The following is a 14,162-nucleotide window of genomic DNA, read 5'->3' on the forward strand; positions in this document are numbered from 1 at the left end:
ATAACGTGTAGCATTAGGTAGCTCTCTGTCAGCATGACTGGCCCATGTTTGACTTTTTTCAACATCTTCCGTGCACTGAGATGACATTTGGCTGTTTCCTCTCTTGTAGGACAGTATTGCTATTAATAAGAATAATCCTTGAGTACTGCCAGTGTGTGGATAACATTCCGTCCATCACCACTGACATGCTTACCCGCCTGTCAGATTTACTGAAGGTATGGCTCCAGATGTACCATCTGTGCTAATCAGGGCAGAGAATGTGTCTTATTCTGTGATGCTTCACATGTTTTTATGATTTCATATAAATGATACAAATTGTCTATAAATGATTGTGTTTGTTACTGTGCCATGAGGTGGCCTTTTAAACTAAAGGCATTAAAGATGACATTGGTTATGTGAATTAACTTGGGAAGGCTGCCTTTCCTCTTGTTTAATTGGAAATCCCACCTAGTCGTACTTGTCATAGCTGCTCCTTCAGGCTGGGTGTAGAATTAATGGTGCTGAAGAAAAAGCAGTTTGGTCTCAGATGCCGCAGAGATACATCTATATTCAGGGTGGAAACAAGTCCCTGGGTTTTTACAAGTCAGTAGAGGTATAGTCAGTAGAAGCATGAAAAATAGTATGGGATGAAGCTTCTGTTGTAAAATGTAAAGATGATGGAAGTCCAGGGTCTGTTTGTCATTTACTTCTCACTAGGGAAGAGAAAAGCTGGTAAAGCACATATAGAGCAAGGTAATATAAGTAAACAATAATAAAAGGAGCACAAGAAGGCACCTTAAAACGGTCATATATTTATATAGGCTCCAAAACCTAGCAGTTAATTTATTTCAAGGCTTTCACTTGTGCCTTTGCCCACAAAGGTTGTGTCAGATATTGAGAGTTCTAACCGTCAGCACGATCAATAAAAGATTAACTGATTCTACTCTTCAGAAGTATATTGTACTTAAGGTAGGGGCAGGGAAGGTGAAACACACCCTGGCAAATGGATCTTTAAATAATCCTCCTGTTGATAGTTCTTACCTGAATAACCAGATGCAGACACACTCCTCCCTGTAGTCATCATTCAGGTTCATCCATGAACCTTTCCCTTTAAAAGCAGTGTCCAAGGCAAGTCAGTCAGCCTGGAGCTGAGGATGCCTTTCTTCACCTCTTGTTCTCCAGTTGCTGCTACACTCAAGTCTGGCAGCGCCTTTTTGCAGGCAGGTAGAACAGCAGCAGATGCCTCAGACATGGCCAGATTTGCATCTCCTTCTCTCTCCCTGCTGTGTCTTGTTCCAGCTCTATGTATTTTATTTTATTCCTCAGTAGTCATATGCAGTTTAAATACTGTATTTCATATTTGGCAGCAAGGTCCCATCAATTGGAAAGATGACAAGAAAAGCTAGCAAAAACAAAAGCTCATTTTCTACTGCTTTGAACAAAGTAAGAGCCATTCATTTGTCCTTGCAGGTCACCACACATTTTGACAGCTGTCAAAGCTTACAAGCTTTGAAGGTAGCAAGATATGATGGAAACTGCAAAGAGTTTTCAGTTAATGGAATTCCTGGCTGTTTTGAGCTGTGGCTGCAACCAGAGTGAACTGGTGCCTATTTTATCATGGATAAAAACATGATCATAGTTCCTGGAGTAGTCTAGGTGGTGCAGATGAGGGCTTGCAGCCACAGTGCCAGAACACAGGAATGATTTCCTCCAAACAGTCACAAGGAGGGGATATTGCTCTTTCAACGGTTCAGGCATGCTGCTCTCTCACTGCTTTGTCTGCAACAGGCTGTCCGATAGCTGAGTAATATGCACAACAGACAGGGCGAGAGGATGAGTGTCTATGATGCTTTATAAAGCATGTTTTTAATGGTCTGCCACACAGTCAAATAGTGCTATAACTTCAGAGAAGTTTAGGCTATGTAGGATACATGTCTTTGGCTCAGTGGATCTACTACTGAAGTCCACCAGGAGGCATAAGAAAAGGTTTTGCTCTGCAGGAGGAGATGAAATGACTCAGTTTCAGAACCTGACTTCTGTCTGAGAACAGAGTAGATTATGCCTCTCAGGTCAGGGACCACACATATTTCGGGTTCAGTTGTGGCATTAGGTCTGGGTTGCTTTTCTGGCCCTGGATACACCACTCTGGCAGCCCAGAGCAAGTGTGTGGGGTTCACAGTGATCCTCACTTTTGGGACTGACTCCAAGCAATAGCCAGAAAAATTGCTTCCTGTTTTTACTTGAGCTGGGTTGAAATTTTGGGGTCTGTTCTTGCATTATCATGAAGCAGGATTGTGTGCCCCCAGAAATCTTCCTTCAGGTGCATGAAAGAGTCAGCTCTCTGTAGGTTTTTGTCTCCCAGTTTCCACCCCAGTGTCAACAGGACAGTTCTGTTCAAACATGAGCCCTGGGACTTCCTCAGTGCGAGAGATCAGGGACAACAGCAATGGCTCCTCTGTCTCTACTGCATCACCCAAGTCACTCTAGATTGTCTGTTGTCTCAAGCTGGGTGATGGAGCAGAGTTCTAAAAGAAGACAGAATATACTAACAGGAGCTGTGTTACTGCCCAGAGACTTTGGCCTGTGTGCATGGTGATAACGCTTTCCCTGGAACTAAGGAAGATCAAGTCATGAGTTGTCCACTGTATCTGGAATTCTTACAGAATTGGGTTTTGACATCATCTTAACATCATCTGTGCATAATTTCTTAATCTTGCTATTTTATAGTGTTACAAACACAGATTCAGCCACCTCAGCAGCAGCAAGTTTCAGTGCTGTCAGGTTTTCTTTAACATAGAAGTTGTGAAACGTCTAGAGCCAGAACAGAAACTTGTTCTTTTCATATTTTCCATTCTGATATTGCACTTGTCTCCTCTACTTAGCAGAAGTAGTGAGATCCTTACCCTTCACTCCATCCAAGGCCTTGGTATGAGAAGCAGGTTTTATAGATTCCTAATACAAAGCTGGTTTTGTGTGCTGCTTTCAAAGCAAGGCTGAACATAGTCTGCAGCAAGTCTGACTTGCTGCTTTTCTTTCATACTCTTGAAACCTCACCCAGAGGTCTCATAGAGAAGCAGAGATTAGTCCCTGGATTGAAATCATTTTGGTTTTTAATACTGGTATTTCTGTTTGCTGAAATGCTGCCTTGAGTGCTCTAGCATAAGCTGAGTCAAAAATGCTGTGGGCCACTGACTATGGAGAGTAGTTTTGTCTTGCTAGTTAACAGTTGTGGACTCCTCTGCAGTACAGAATATGAAACTCTGGAAGTGGCCTTCATAATAATCTATTTAATCTTGCAAAGTTCTATTGAAGGTATTTCTAAACTGTGGCTATGTGTAAAGAGCCAGCATGCGTTTTCACTGCTTGTTTTTTCTTTCTCACAGTATTTCAACTCTAGAAGTTGCCAACTAGTGCTTGGGGCTGGTGCGTTACAAGTTGTTGGGTTGAAAACAATCACTACAAAAAACCTAGGTATGAATTCCTACATTTTAATATCTCAAAAACACCCTAAACATTTGTGTTAAGTTATGGTTGGTGGTGCTGTGCATGGAACACAGGGTAGTGAGCCCTTGCTGGTTAGGCAGTAAAACATATAAAAGCTGATTGTCTGGTTAAGGGATGCAGTAAAATCCATACAGTTCCTTTGCTGTCTACTGGACCACTGTAAATGTAAAGCTTTGCTGTGTTACATGAGGGAAACAGGAACAAACATACAAGCTTACACAAGTTTTCCATGACAGTGTTTTGACTGTGGGAAGGTATAGCTGCTTTTTTGGTGGTGACATAGGCATGCTTGGGAGCTGCTTAGTGTTTAGATCTTGAGACTGGGGATAGGTAGAGGAATGCAACCAAACCCCTGTCTCCCTGTGCATTTTGCTGAGCTGTGCTCTCTGCCCCATGGTACTGTATTCTGTCATGCTGTGTCCACACATAGCTCCTGTGGGTTATAACCACATGTCAGTAATGCACAGAGGGATTTCTGTGGGTGGCTCTGGATCAAGCAGTCTTTATGTGGCTGAATGTCCTGGCACAGTCAGGTAGCTCAAGGACTCTGCGGCTGTTTGCTGAATCCAAATTATGATGTGGGTTAGATTAGTTTCTCATTTTCAGTGTGCAGCTATTTAGCTGAATTGCCAGCTCCAAGTTACTTGCCTGGACTGCCTTAGCTGCTTTGAGGAGCTGGGGAGAACTGGGTGCCCTGTTCCATGCTCCAGACAAGTCTGACACGCTAACTCGAGACCCCCAGTTTTAAACTGTCTCCTGATATTAAGAGCCTTTAAGTTGATGGTTGAAGCAGGTGTTTAAACTTTCAGGATGTCCTGATCACCGATCTGCCTTTCCCTTTTAGAAAGGGAATAGCTCAAGGAGGATGAGTTGAGAGGGACCACGAGCCAAAGTGTCTGAGCAGACAACACAAAAAGAAAAGCTGGCTCAGGTCTTTGCTCCAGAAGGCTTAGCCAGTGTGATGACCATGCTGGCATCACCATGTGTCCTTCTGCTGGCTCAGGCCCTGTTGGATGGCACAGGGGAAGCTCAGCTTTGGAAATCCTGCTGGTGCCACAGGCAGGAGCAGGTTATGAGCAGCTCAGCAATGGCAGGGCCGGGTGTTCATGTACTTCTCCTGCAGAAGAAATGTTGGTGCCTTGAGAATGTGGCTGCTGCCGAGGTTAGGTAGCTGATGAGTCAGGTCTTTTTACATCTCTCCGATGTCTGTGTGTGCTCAGGGCTCAAAATGTCAAGTAGACACTTAAAGCCTCTTGTAAAATGAGTCCCTTACCCCATATCTTACAGAAGCTGGATGCGATCAGCCAGGTACTAGTCTGGTGCATTCACTGGGGGAGGTTTCTCAGTGGAAACAAACACCTCCTGTTCTAAGAACTGAATAAAGGCGTGTTACATTGTCAGATCCATTATTTATGTTAAAGGGGATGCAGTCTGTGCAAAATGACTCTTTCTGTGTAATAACAAAGTTCTTTTTCTTTCCCTCTCTCGCTTCTGGATTTACAGCCCTTTCTTCACGTTGCCTACAGCTAATCGTACACTACATTCCTATTATCAGGGCTCATTTTGAAGCTCGTCTGCAGCCGAAGCAGTATAGCATGCTCAGGCATTTTGACCACATTACAAAGGTAATCCTTCTGCCATTTCCTCATGAAACACAAAGTTCTGCTCTTCAGGTGTGCTCTGAAGAATATGAATGCCATTAGGTAGTAAATAAATGCTGCTTTCTTCCATTACAGGATTATCACGACCACGTAGCTGAGATTTCAGCAAAGCTCGTTGCCATAATGGATAGCTTATTTGACAAACTGTTATCCAAGGTAATGATTTATGGAAATAATTACATGCTCTCTTAAATTTCAACTGGAGGTCTCATTGTATCCAGTCTGGGTATTTCACATGGAGACATAGACCTTCCTAATCGGGACTTGTGTAAGCTTCTTTAAACCGTGTAAACACAGAGCTCTGTGCTGTGCTTGTGAATGTGTTTTGTCTTTGACGTTTGCCACCTGGGTGTCATTTGCCCCCACCAGAAAAAGTTGTTTGTTTTCTCCTTCAGCAGTACCTTCAGAACTGCTTTGCTTGGTGCTTTGCTCTGGTGTTTAGAAACTGAAGTGTTCTCCTACCCTCAGCAGTTTTATCCACTGACAGCTCTTATCTGCAGGCAGGCTGAGCCAGTTCCCGTTTCCTGCTCTTCCCAGTGGTGCGTCTTTGGAAGTGGGGAGGGTGTAATTTCCTGCAGCTGAGGAAACAGCAAAAACTGCTGAGGAGGATGAGTTTATGGAGGGGAAGGACCAGCCCATCTATTGGGCTGCGGGCCTGGGATCTAAAGGTCTGTGCACAGCAGTGTCTGCTGTGTAGCAGTGTTAATAGCTGACCCATGAAGTGCTCCTGGTGGTTTGCTTTCTGAGCACTCATCAGTGGAACAGGTTGGTCCTGAGCTGGATCCACTCAAGGTGCAATATGCTGACAGTCTGCCCCAAGGCAGGACCTCCTGGACCCACACATCTAATGGATAAAGAACATGAGCTTTTAAAGCTGAGTGTTTTGCTTTGGATCTTATGCTCTTTAAAAGGAAGCCATTCCATGAGAGAAGTAAATCAATTATTTAGTCACAGATTTGGTTTATTGGCATGGACCAAGCTCTTCCTTGTAGGAGCTTATGAGAAGCATAAGCTTGGGAACGGACTGATGGAGCCTGCAGGGAGACAGCTGTAAGAGGCAGGATTTCTGTCATCTTTGCTGTTTCTGTTATTTTATTGTTTATTTTATATTGTGCTTTCTCTTTTCACCTATTTCTTTGGGCTATTAAATAGTGTTACTGAAACTCAGGGGGGAAAAAGAGCCAAAGCATTTCAATTAGGATTCTTGTGTTTGCACTTTTAAAACCATGTTTATGTCCTTTTCTAGAGATGAGGTAGTGATCTGCTGCTTTTTTGTTGTTATTTTATTTGGGGTTTTTTTCCCCATATAAAAATACCTGTTCTATGAAGTAAATTGACTTTTTTATCACTTCTTATCTCTTGCAAATAAGAGACAAATGCAAGAATTTAGGTTATTGATACTGAACGAGTTAGCCCGCAAGAGACCAGTAACACTGCTTATGTTCTTGATGGTAGTGAGTATCCATCCCTTACTGCCCTTCCATCTTTACAGCCCATTCTCCCTTTCTGAGCTGGCACGAGATATAAACTGAGAATGTTTCCACCCTTTAGAGTTCTGGAAGGCTTGAGTGAGAGTGCCTGGCTCACATGAATGCAACCCACACAGCACAGGAGAAAAGGAGACCACATGTTGATTTTCCTCCATTCCTAACTTACCCCATAATTTGGCTCATCTTGTTCCTGACATAATAAAGTCTTGGCACTGAAGGCTGTGAGGAACATAAAACCAGGAAATGTGCAAATGGACATGGCAGTGCAACCATGTCACTGTGTCCTTTGCTTTGTATGTTCTTGTGAGAGGCTATTTCAGTGCTGTCTGGACAAAGTGGTCACCTGCTTTGAAGTGTGTGAATATGAATGGCTAAGCAAAGGAGTTTCACAGCAGTGCATGTCCAGCATGGTTTGAAGACCAGCATTGCACAGTCCAGAAACCTGCTTCCTAGGAGACCAGCAGTTTGTTCCAGTAGATGGGATGTTGACCTGGCACTTGGGTAACATGAGCAAGTTACTTTCCCATTTCCAGGCTGTGCTTCCCTCTGGGAGCTCCATGGAACAGGTTCTGGCTTCACACTGCCACAAGATGAGGCTGTGCACTCAGTGAGGCATTTCACAACAGCATGGACAGTTCCCAGCATCTGTCCATTAACTGTGGCAGGGAGATAAAGCAGGAACAGGGTATTTGCAGCTATAATTAACATGTGAAGAAGGCGTAGGTTTTTATAAAGGGATAAATGTTCATGGAAAGAATCCAGTGGGAATTCTGAGCCGCTCTTGGAGGTTGCTGTCTTGTGACTGCTTGGACAGAAGAGCAGTAATTTTTGCTCTGATCCCTCATGGTATTACAGGCTGTTGACCTTAGCTGGAGATAAAAATGGCCAGCGCCTCACAGGGCCGGAGCTCATGTTTCTCTCTGATGCTGTTGCTTTTCCCCCATCACGGTGAGCAGTTTGTGTCTGCAGCCTTGCAGGAGCCATGGCTGCAGCTTGCCAGTCCCCCTTGGCTTTACAACGCACTGGTAAATACTAAATGACTGTTGCCTAACTCTCGTGCCTTGAGGCACAATCCAGTGTGCTTTGTGGTTGTCCCACACAGGGCTCCTGGAGCAATAAGCTCTGTTCTTCTGCTACTTCTCCTGTCAAAACCAGGCCCTTGGCTTGGCCTTTCATAAAGACTTTCTCAAAGCTCCCTATTTCTTTTATTCTCTCACACTCAGGCAAGCTTTGATCTCTTCCACAGCCCAGCCCAGCCTAAGGAGACCATCTCCTCCAATGTGTTTGTAAAGAATTTAGTTCCAGTGATTCAGTTCTTCCACTGAACTGTGCAAGGCTCTGTGGGGAAGAATCACCCTACCCAAGGTTCACCTACCAGTGTTTAACCCAGGCCTGTGCCAGCACAGCTTCTCCACCAGGAACTGAAGGGGGGGATGTTGCTTGGGTTTTTCCTTTGGTAAATACGGAGTTTTCAGGAGCTTCCATTACTTCACACTTTGTTTCTTCAGAAATTGGGATGTTTATGATCTCAGAGAAGTAGGTTTGTCTCATCCAGTCCTTGGGGGGCCCATTCCTCAGAGGTAGAGCTGCTTGTCTGTCACTGACTCACACGAATAGGAAGGAGTGGGCCAGCTAGCAGGCCACATGGTGTGCATCTGTGGAGCTGGCACAGTGATGATTCTCTCTGTATCTGTATTTCACAGGGTAGTGGAAACCAGCAAAAAGCAGTGAGCAAAGAGAAGCAATTCAGGGTAACAAAGATGAATAAACAGTTATGAAATCCTCAGATTTCACACTGTTTCAAGTGTTCCTGCTTGCTTATAAAGCAAGAAATGCTAAAAGACTGTGATGTGAGTCCTTGGCTGAACCAGATCATGCCCAGCTTTAATTTGTAATGTCCTAAATGAACCCTGATTTATGATGGCATTAGCAACGCAGGCTTCAGGTTGGGAGCTCTCCTATATAAACTGTTTTAAAGTGGTACGAAGGAGTAACTGGTTGTGGTTTTATTTCCAGTATGAAGTGAAAGCCCCTGTTCCTTCAGCATGCTTCAGGAATATCTGCAAGCAAATGGCAAAGATGCATGAAGCTATATATGATCTCCTTCCCGAGGAGCAAACTCAGGTGAATGTTATTTTTGAGACCCATGTAACACCTCCTATGCAAGTGCACATAAAGTAGGTAACAGGAGAGACTTCTGCTTTGTACAGGGGGAAGGGAATTCTTTTTTGAGTCCTTATGAAGCCCACACACTAGAGGGGTTGGCAGCAGGCACACTGACGGCTCGGTCTGAGCTGAAGGAAACGTTTGGATGTGCAGGGAGAACGGTAAGACATGCAAAAGAACTGACTGATGCCAGCGATTTGAGTGGCATTTTAGTGCCTAGAGAGGTGAATCAATCCAGGAACTAGTGCTGAAACTACACAAATGGCAACACTTTGAGGCTTGAGTCCAGCCCCTTTAGAGAATTCTTCTGAAAGGCTGCTCAGACGTGGTGGCTTTAGAAGGTCCCTACATGTATTATGCAGCAAATCGTACCAGGTGTGCTTTCTGGCTGTTTTGTTGCAGTTATTTCTACTGCAGAGCTGTAAATCCAATGACAGGAAGGACTGAACCAGTCACTGAATACACCGACTTGGAGCTTCTTTTTTGCACTAAATTAAATGGTCCCTTCCAACTGTTTTTCTCTTGGGGGAAAAAGGACTTTAAGTAGTTATAGTACAGGAAAGAGACTTGTTATTTTATAGCCTCAATAAAAGTCACTAGATACTTCAGGAAACAGGAAAATTCATGTTCTGAAGAATGTGGCCTCTAAGAGCAATATGTAACGATTAAGTGAGGATGTCCACTGTGCTCTGTGGTACGAACTGTGTATGGCTACAAAGATTAGGAGGCCAAAGGGAAGATCATGTGCATTGCAAAACAAAAGCAAAGGTCAGTGCTTCAGTGTTCACAGGGTATCTCCTCTCTAGGCGGTGGTGCAGGTGTGGGGATGGTTCCTCACTCTGCCTCTGTGGTTTCTTCCAGATGTTGTTTTTACGCATCAACGCAAGCTACAAACTTCACCTGAAGAGGCAGCTGGCCCACCTCAATGTGGTCAATGATGGAGGACCTCTGAACGGGTATGCTTGGGCATTTGGGGTTTTATTGCTTAATTTAGGTGAGCAGGCTTTGTCTGCTGCAAGAAGTTGTGATTGCGGAATGCAGCCATGCTCTGTGTTTCGGTATGTCCCATGCAGAGCTTCCTTACAGCAGAGGATGTGACTTGTGCCTCTGTAGCTAGGAACACAGCTTGGTAATTACATCTGGGGAAGAACAACCCCATGTACTAGTGCAGGTTGGGGGTTGACCTGCTGGAAAGTACTGAAGGGGAAAAGGACCTGGGGGTCCTGGTGGACAGGAGGATGACCATGAGCCAGTAATGTGCCCTTGTGGCCAAGAAGGCAAATGGCATCCTAGGGTGCATTAGAAAGGGTGTGGTTAGTAGGGCAAGAGAGGTTCTTCTCCCCCTCTACTCTGCTTTGGTGAGGCCACATCTGGAATATTGCATCCAGTTCTGGGCCCCCCAGTTCAAGGACAGGGAATTGCTTGAAAGAGTCCAGCGCAGAGCCACAAAGATGATTAAAGGAGTGGAACATCTCCCTTGAGGAGAGGCTGAGGGAGCTGGGTCTCTTTAGCTTGGAGGAGACTGAGGGGTGACCTCATCAGTGTTTACAAATATGTAAAGGGTGGGTGTCAGGATGATGGAGCTAGGCTTTTTTCAGTGATATCCAGTGGTAGGACAAGGGGCAATGGGTGTAAACTGGAGCATAAGAGGTTCCATGTTAACATCAGGAAGAACTTCTTTACTGTAAGAGTGACAGAGCACTGGAACAGGTTGCCCAAGGAGGTTGTGGAATCTCCTACATTGGAGATATTCAAGGCTGGCCTGGACAAGTTCCTGTGTGATGTACTCTAGGTTACCCTGCTCTTGCAGGGGGGTTGGACTGGATGATCTTTCGAGGTCCCTTCCAACCCTTGGGATTCTGTGATTCACTGAAAGTTAGGCATTGTCCTGCTGGAAACCTGCTGTAGGTTTCCTCGTTTGTGGATTGCATTTTCTCCTCTTGTGACAGCTGTAGCCACAGTTTAATTCGCAGGAATTGCATGATTCATGAAGCAGTTTTGAAACGTGGAGGATGACTCACGGCACTAGCAAAGCAAATACAGGAAATGGTATTTCATCCATGCCATGGGCAGCTTCTCCACTGAAACTGGTTTTGCAGTAGAACTACATTGGAAACAGATGATGCTCACAGAGCTCTTCTCATTGCCCAGCACAGCCCTCCATTGCCACACTGGTCAGTGATGCCTCTCCTGGGAGGAGGTGGCTCACTGTGCCTGGTGTCCCACACCTCCCAGGAGAGCCATCAGCCTCGTGCAGCCTCAATTCTGCTGTAAGTTGGGTTGTCCCCTGGTACAGTGAGGTTTGTAGTTGTTCTTAATGATCCGATGGTGTTTATTTGGAGTGTAGTAAGGGTGATAGTGGTGTACCCACATGTGAGAAAGCATTGGCTTAGGTTGAAGAAGCCAGAGAGGGAAGCTTATAAACATTTCAAACATTGCTGCAATGAAAAAGAGGAATGGAGTTACCTCTCTTCTGAAGACAGGCTGAGAGAGCTGGGATTGTTCAGCTTGGAGAAGGCTCAGGGGAGACCTTAGAGCAGCTTCCAGTGCCTTAAAGAGGCTACAAGAAATCAGGAGATGGGCTTTTTACAAAGACACATAGTGACAGGACAAGGGGAATGGCTTTAAACTGACAGAGGGGAGATTGAGATATGAGATATTAGGAAGAAACTCTTTACTATGAGAGAAGGGTTATTAAAGAAATTCTTTACTGTGTGGTGAGGCCCTGGCACAGGGTGCCCAGAGGAGTTGTGACTGCCCCATCCCTGGCAGTGTTCAAGGGCAGGTTGGATGGGGCTTGGAGCACCTGCTCTAGTGGAAGGTGTCCGTGCCTATGGCAGGGTTTTGGAACTGGATGAGCTTTAAGGTCCCTTCCAGCCCAGACCATTCTGTGATGCCAGAAGTTTTGTTCCTATTCAATTTATTCTTGCCTGTCCTGCTCTAAGCTCATTTATCCTTGTACTGTGTGAAAGAGCTTATCTGAAATGGGTTTTTGTACTTCTTTCTGGTGTTATGTGCAGGATAACACCCAGCTGCCTTTGATACTTCCTAAAGTATTTGTAAGCCAAGAAGCTTACTGCATGGCAGTCAGGGCACAGCCCCAGCAGAAAGGAGAGCACCCAGAGCGTGTTGGGGGGGCGTTTCACAGTGCACTGTGCTGTCTTCATGCTGCTCTCTGATGCCTGTAGTCGGATGGCCTAAAAGGATCCCTTTGCGATGGGAGGGCTGGGGGCAGGCATTCCAGTGACGTACTGGGGGTGTACTTCCCAGCACACTCATCCTCCCTGCCAGAAGGGTGTCCCTGCTGCACTGGGAACAGCCCTTCCCCTGAGCTTGTTTGTTCCACAGCAGTTTCTTACTTCAGGACACAGCTCTGGGAATGCAGAGTCAGGGCTGTTGAAGAAGGGAAACATCAAACACTGCTGTTGTTCTTTGCTGCTGTTCCAGCAGTCTTCACTGACCTAGTTCTTAACATGCTTTTCTGATCCTTGTCCTATTTTAAACTGCTTGTTTCTGTAGTAATAGTAACAATGCAGGACTGTGAATCCTGGTTGAGTGTTTTTACTATGAAAATACAACTTTTAATCCTCCATCTTGTTCCTTTTGAACTAGAAACATTATGATCAAGCTTATGATACGTATGTCCTGGTGTGCAAGAGGGATATTCAGTCTGTATAACTACTGCAGTGTAGCTGTTCTGCTGTTTGGTTGCTTTTACATTAACCTTCCAGGATACAGAAGTTAATGTTGCAATAATTAATATCCCAGTTGATGGAATGGAGGTTTAAGTCCAGATCAGACAGGGATTGCAGCAAGAGAAGTTCCACATTTTAGATTCCTGCTGCATTTTCTGAACTTGGATGTTTGAACTTCTTTTTTAGGAAAGCTTTACCTAGTGAAATGTTAGTTTTGCACCTACTGATAATCCTGCTATGTACAATCACTGCTGTTAAACCACATCTGTAACAGTGAGGTTTGAATTGATAGGTAAAATATCTCATCCAGGCGTAGTGTTTGAACATCTGTTGCTGTAATTGCCCAAGTCATGAACAAACCCTGCTTGTTCCTGACTATGGTGGATGTGAGAGGTTCAGGTGCTAACCTTGTTCTATGTTTCACTGCAGACTGGTTACTTCAGATGTAGCTTTTTACACTGGAAACCTTCAAGCCCTGAAAGGCCTTAACAACTTAGACCTAAACATGGCTGAAATTTGGGAGCAGAAGAGGTGATAATCCACTGGGAGCAGTCACTTGGCGCTGACAACAGACTGACTTTCTTCTAAGCAGCCTGACGACTGTGAGGTGAATACTTAAGACCAGAGTCCAAGAAAGGACACTATTGATAGTCGGGGAAACTTAGCCACAGAGCGAGCTGCAGGGAGTGATCTTTCCAGTGTCCTTCAGCAAGAAACAAGTGATCAGCTGTCTGTGCAATGTTTTTTCATTCTCTCTGGAAACAGACTCAGGTTTCTTTGGACCAAATCCAAAAGAACACATAGCTGTAACACAGCTGTAGTTGTCTAGAATGCTCTGTATATCTTTATATTAAAAAGATGCTTTGCATTTCTTCTAGTGCAATGAAATTCACAGTGTCCCACCTTATTTAATGATGGTACAAGATGAAAATCCTGCAGTTGGAACTCTGTAGAAAAATGTTTTTCTCTATGAAAACTATGCTGTTTAAAATTTATTTTTTTACAGAACTTTATATAAATAAATGTCTTTTGATTGCTTGCATATAGGATTCAGATTTGTTAGGGAGCAGCCCTGTTTCAGGGGGGTTCTCACAGCTGGGCTCCAAACTGCCACCTGAAGATAAGGACTCTAACAGGCAGTTGGCTGAAGCCATCATCAAAGAAGTAGCGAGGACAGAACAGGTAGTAAAAGGGGTAGGGATGGCTTCCTGCCCTTGGCATGGTCACTGCCAAGAGGGGAAGGACATGGAGTGTGCTTCAGGGCTTTGCTTATTGCTCTGCAGTGCTATAGACACAAAGTGATGGGTATAACATCCGAAGAGGACACAGAAAACAGGGCAGGAAGGATCTTAAAGTTTTTAGGCTGCTTATACAAGGTTGCACCACTGAGGAAGGTGCAACTGAGATTAATTTATTGAAGAGTTTTTAACACTACCTTTTAAGACTGGACGCTGCCAGTACTAAGGAAAAGTGCCTGTGTATCTCACCTCACACCTCTCTCCCGACCCCTAGTCCGAGTGCCTAACCCTGTGCTGCTGATGTACGATGGAATGGTCTACAGTGTGTGTGTGTATGTGTGCGCCTCGGGTTCTCCAGCCAGGCATGCTTCTCTGTTAGCAGAACAGATGTCATTAATTGTCGGTTAAAATAAAGCTCTAAAATCACAG

General features: G+C 44.7%; 1 protein-coding gene across 5 annotated transcripts in view; it reads left to right on the forward strand.

Annotated features, from left to right (window-relative positions):
* The window catches only part of VPS54 (VPS54 subunit of GARP complex), a 51,906-nt gene extending 37,745 nt beyond the window's left edge, over window positions 1–14,161 (forward strand). For all 5 annotated transcript variants that reach the window (XM_034061025.1, XM_034061026.1, XM_034061024.1 and 2 more), the window contains 7 exons: window positions 110–215; window positions 3,363–3,450; window positions 4,987–5,108; window positions 5,220–5,300; window positions 8,651–8,758; window positions 9,662–9,756; window positions 12,925–14,161. In XM_034061025.1, coding sequence (XP_033916916.1) covers window positions 110–215; window positions 3,363–3,450; window positions 4,987–5,108; window positions 5,220–5,300; window positions 8,651–8,758; window positions 9,662–9,756; window positions 12,925–13,030 — 706 coding nt within the window. In that variant the 3' untranslated portion in view covers window positions 13,031–14,161. The remainder of the gene's footprint in view (window positions 1–109; window positions 216–3,362; window positions 3,451–4,986; window positions 5,109–5,219; window positions 5,301–8,650; window positions 8,759–9,661; window positions 9,757–12,924) is intronic.
* The last annotated feature ends 1 nt before the right edge of the window (window position 14,162 follows it).

Source organism: Melopsittacus undulatus, chromosome 3 (assembly GCF_012275295.1).
Source record: "Melopsittacus undulatus isolate bMelUnd1 chromosome 3, bMelUnd1.mat.Z, whole genome shotgun sequence".
NCBI lineage: Eukaryota > Metazoa > Chordata > Aves > Psittaciformes > Psittaculidae > Melopsittacus > Melopsittacus undulatus.